Here is a 4,317-nt window from a genome sequence, read left to right on the forward strand (position 1 = left end):
CTTTCCCTAGGTGGCCACGCTCTGCCTTTCAAGTCATAAGAAAGCCGTGGGGATCACGCTCCACTGTCAGCAAGGCCTGGACTGGATGTGGCATAATTATGAAGGAAGACCAGTAATCTGGGGGGCCTTCAGAACAAATACCCACTTTCCCCTCTTCCAGGACACCCTCACACCTCTGCCCTATTTGGGGCAAGTAGTCAGGTGGTGGACCAGGGAACAGGTCTGGCTAACTGATGGATGTTAGCCACGACCACACGCAACGAGAGAGAGCCAGAGTCGGGGGTGGAGAGGGGGCTACCAGGAAAGGACAATGCCTTACCCAGGGCTCTGTCAGAGATCCCTGGCTCTGGGTCTGTTTCTTCCTTGGTGAAATGGATACTATTCTGTAGGTTTCTCTCCCCTGTTGTAAAGATGAAAGACGGTAAGGCTAAAACCAATCTTGCCATTGGAAAAGAAAATCCAGGGTTGGAGGTAGAACTGGATGTCTTCCTTCAGAGCTAGGTGTGCCCATACCTGGGGTGGGGTGGGGCTGCCCTGGATCGCTCCCTCCTCACTGTCAGATAGGGCAGAACCCAGCTGGCCCTGGGCCCCTGGCATTCATCCTGTGAGCCAGGGTCCCATCATTGATCAGTCCCAACTGCCTGAGAACTTCCTGGGGCTGATAAAGGAGCTCAGACCCCTGGCTCTCAGGCCTGGGCTGGGGAGAGCTAGCCACAGTCCACCACACCCCTGGATTTCCACCCTGGAGGCTGCACCTTGGCTCACATCTTTAGGGCTCTGACTTTAACCCCTAGCCCAAGGGGAGATTCCAGCACTGCAAAGCATGCGCCCTAGGCCTGGCCAGTCTCATCCTGATAGCATCCCCAGGATCTGCCCTACTGGCCTGCACAATCTCTAACTCCTGCACTGCTGCGGCTGGACAGCGCCTCCTCCGGCCCCTCAGGCAGGGGCAGTAGGTGCTGCCAGGTTGCCGGTCAGGCCCTCCTGGGCCCCCGTGTGCAGCAGGGGGGTCCCCAAGGAGTGGTGTCCTTACCTCCCTGATCTGAGCGAGGGGCAGTGAAGCAAGCTGGCGCGATCTCCGGAACTCAAGCTGCTGTGGGGGACAAAGTGAAGCAGTGACCCAGGGACAGCTCCCATTCGATGGGAGTGGCTTCTTTGCCCACTCCACTCAGGACTCCCCACCTGGAAAACACTGGAATCTGGGTTGGGTTGCACTGACCGCAATGCATGTCCAGTGCCTTGGTGCTTACCAACTGCTTTCACATTCCCCATTTTGTCAAAGCCCCATAGCCCCCAATGAGGTAGGTGAAGACTATCAGACCTATTTTATAGATGAGGTAGATAGGCTCAGAGAGGCAAATGGATCTGCTCAAGGTCACACTGCTGCTAGACAGCAGAGCCAGGTATAACCTGGAAACCACATGCTCATGGTGGGCAGAGTGGCATAGGCTCTGTGACTTTGGGCCAGTTACTTAATCTCTTTGAACCTCAGTCTTCTCATGTGAAAAATGGGGATAGTGATAGTTCCTATCTTGTTGGGTTATTGTGAAGATTAAATGAGATAATGCTGTAAAACGACCTCGGCATAGTAGTCGCATAGGGACCTGCTCAATAAATAAACGTGAGCAATGATTGTGGTTATTGTCCCAAGAATATTCAGACGCTGTCCCTGTGTAGGCCACGGCCCAGATGAAGCCCTGTTGTTACCTCTAGACTCCCATCTTGTCTCTGTTGGTGTCATTCAAGACCTGCTAAGCTAGGCTCAGGGTCCCAGTGTGGAGAAGCAGGGACAGAGTAGGGCCACTGGACTCCTCTCCAGGGCTGCCAGAAGCCTGTCTATGGCTCTGATTCACAGCCCCATGGCGGTGGCTGCCTGCTTTCTCATGTGGACCTCAGGTCTGCTCAGGGCCAAGCAGGGGCTGAGATTCTGCCCTGAGTCTTTGATCCCTAGAGGTCAAGGCTGAGCATGGGAGCTGAAAGGATCAGGAGTGATCTAGGCTCTCCAAACAAATCTCGGCCCAGTTCAGCCTGGCCCTTCAGGGTCTGTGGAAGCCCAGTTTCCCAGCAAGGAGGCCCGCACATGGGAAGAGCTTGTTCCTTCTCTGTGTGCTGGGCAACCCTGAGACGGGAGGAGGGTGTGATTGTATATATCCAGGTAAGTTTGCCTTGGGGAAGCAGAGGCAAAAGTCAGCCTCAGAGTAAAAGGCACGGGGGTGTGAGTGATCCTGGGCCCAGCTGGAGTGATGCCACCCCCAGGCCCTCAGTCCTGCAGTCTCCTCCGAATTACACCCACCGTTAGCCCTGGGCTTGGACACTGCTGCTTGAGAGCCTGCCTCCTACTCATGAATCCCCTCCAGGACAGGGCCCAGGCCGGGGGCCAGACTCCACCACCGTGCTCTGGGGTCTGCAAGACGAGTCCCAGGTAAGACCTTCCCCACCTCACCTACACACTTTTGTACACCCTCTTCAGGAGCCCTGCCATGAGAAGGAAGGGAGGGTAGTTCTGGCCACACTTCCTGAGACCTAAGAGGTGAGTAGGCATCTCTGTGTCTAAGATGAGCTCTGTGAAAGCTTTGGGGCCTGTGGGGCCGGATCCTTAGCATTTTAAAATTTTATTATGACTGTGTTTGTTTAAATATATATATATTTATAGCTCTATGTGCCCACCGCCCCCGGCTCCCTCCCCGGCCCCTAGTTTTTCCCCTTGGCTTTCTGTCTGGTGGCCACATAGGGCAGCACCGTCTGAGTGCTCTTGTCTGACACCGTTTGGGTGCTGCTGTTTCTTGTGACCCTTCGGGTCTGCTCGGGGGCCAAGGTGGGGTCTGAGCAGCGGCCAGTCAGTGGAGAGCGCCTCGGCTTGGAGGGAGCCGGGGAGGGCTTGAGGGGGACCGCATGGGCCTCTGTGTGGGGAGGCTCCGGGGGCAGGCCCACCTCCTCCTTGCCGTCCCCCTCCTCGTCGTCACAGCATAGAGCATGGTAGAGCACTTTGTCGCTGAATCGCACCCTCTCCCGTGTGCCCGGGGTCCGCTGGGGCAGCTGGCCCTTCACAGGGCCAGCGCTGAAGGCCTCCTCGCTGGAGGAGTCCGGGGTCTCTACCCGGGGCCCGTTGGGGATGGGCATGCTGCCATTCATGAGCCGGTAGTCAGGGCCAGCCCCTGGCCGGGTCGACTCGGGGCCGTCCACGGAGTCTGAGGGGGTGGAGATGTCCAGGAAGGAGCAGAACTCCCAGCTATCCGAGAGGATGTCAGCTGTCATAAAGTCCAGGTGGCCCAGGTCAAAGGGGCCGCCCACGCCCACCTTGTCGCTGCTGGAGGTGCTGCTCACGGTGGCTGTGGTCCAGTCATCTGGCTCCAGTTCGAAGTCGAAGTCCGAGGTTAGCTTATCGATCTGGCTCACCACCTGGCCGGGGAAGGGGAGGGGAGTGAGTGAGAGGGGCCAGGCAGCGGCCAGCATCACCTAGGTGTGAGTGTGCCCCGTCCCACCCTACTACACCCCCCGGCTGATGACCCTACAGGACACGACTGGACTTGAGGTCACCGGTTTGTTTGCCCTGTTGAGGGCCCAAACTGGACCAGGGTGAACAGAGCTGGTTCCGTCCATTCCCCTGGTTCCACTCCTCAGTGCCTTTGGGGGAAGGGGGATGCCTTCCAGCCCTGCACGCTGTCCATTCACACGTCCCTCTGCCCCAAAGCCAGCTGCTCTTCTGGGGGGCAGCCCTGGTGCTCAGAGCTTGATGCTCCTTTGGTTGACAGGGGGCCATTTAAAAGGGGCTGAGAGACTCCAGCAAGGCCACTCAGTGGTAGGATGAGCAGCCCACCCACCCTTGGAGAGGAAATGATACATGGTAACTGCAAAGAAGGCTCTGCCCTGGCTTTCTGAAGCATCCTGGACCAGCCCCTGCCGTGGGTCAGAGAGTGCCCCCCATGGGTCTCTACCACCCCACCCCTACATTGCCCTGGAGCCTCCTCCATCCTCCCCTTCCTTGCCTCTTGATGAGTAAAGATCAATCCTGGTTTGATGGGTAAAGATCAATCCTGGTTTGATGGGGAGGGGATAAAGCAAGCATTATTTGGTAAGCGATAAGAAAACCATCCATCCTGGGCCCAGAACTGCTGGTGAAGTGCCCTCAGGGGCTACAGAGGTCACTGCACAGAGGACAGAGCAAGGGGGGGAGAGGAGATTCAGGCCAAAATCCAAACCAGTAGAACAACAACAACAAAAGCAAAGCGGAGGGACCAAGAGACCCAGAGACAAAGACACAGGCAATGAGTCATCAGACCCAGGAGCTAACTCCCAGCCCTCTCCAGTCCTCTTTCC

At 57.1% G+C, this 4,317-nt stretch overlaps 1 protein-coding gene across 1 annotated transcript in view; it reads right to left on the bottom strand.

Moving 5' to 3' along the window:
* Positions 1-2,596: 2,596 nt before the first annotated feature.
* The window catches only part of INSYN1 (inhibitory synaptic factor 1), an 11,421-nt gene continuing 9,700 nt past the window's right edge, over positions 2,597-4,317 (bottom strand). The window contains exon 3 of the mRNA XM_007446650.1: positions 2,597-3,399. Coding sequence (XP_007446712.1) covers positions 2,692-3,399 — 708 coding nt within the window. The 3' untranslated portion in view covers positions 2,597-2,691. The remainder of the gene's footprint in view (positions 3,400-4,317) is intronic.

This window comes from Lipotes vexillifer, unplaced genomic scaffold (assembly GCF_000442215.2).
Source record: "Lipotes vexillifer unplaced genomic scaffold, Lipotes_vexillifer_v1.1 scaffold242, whole genome shotgun sequence".
Lineage (NCBI taxonomy): Eukaryota > Metazoa > Chordata > Mammalia > Artiodactyla > Lipotidae > Lipotes > Lipotes vexillifer.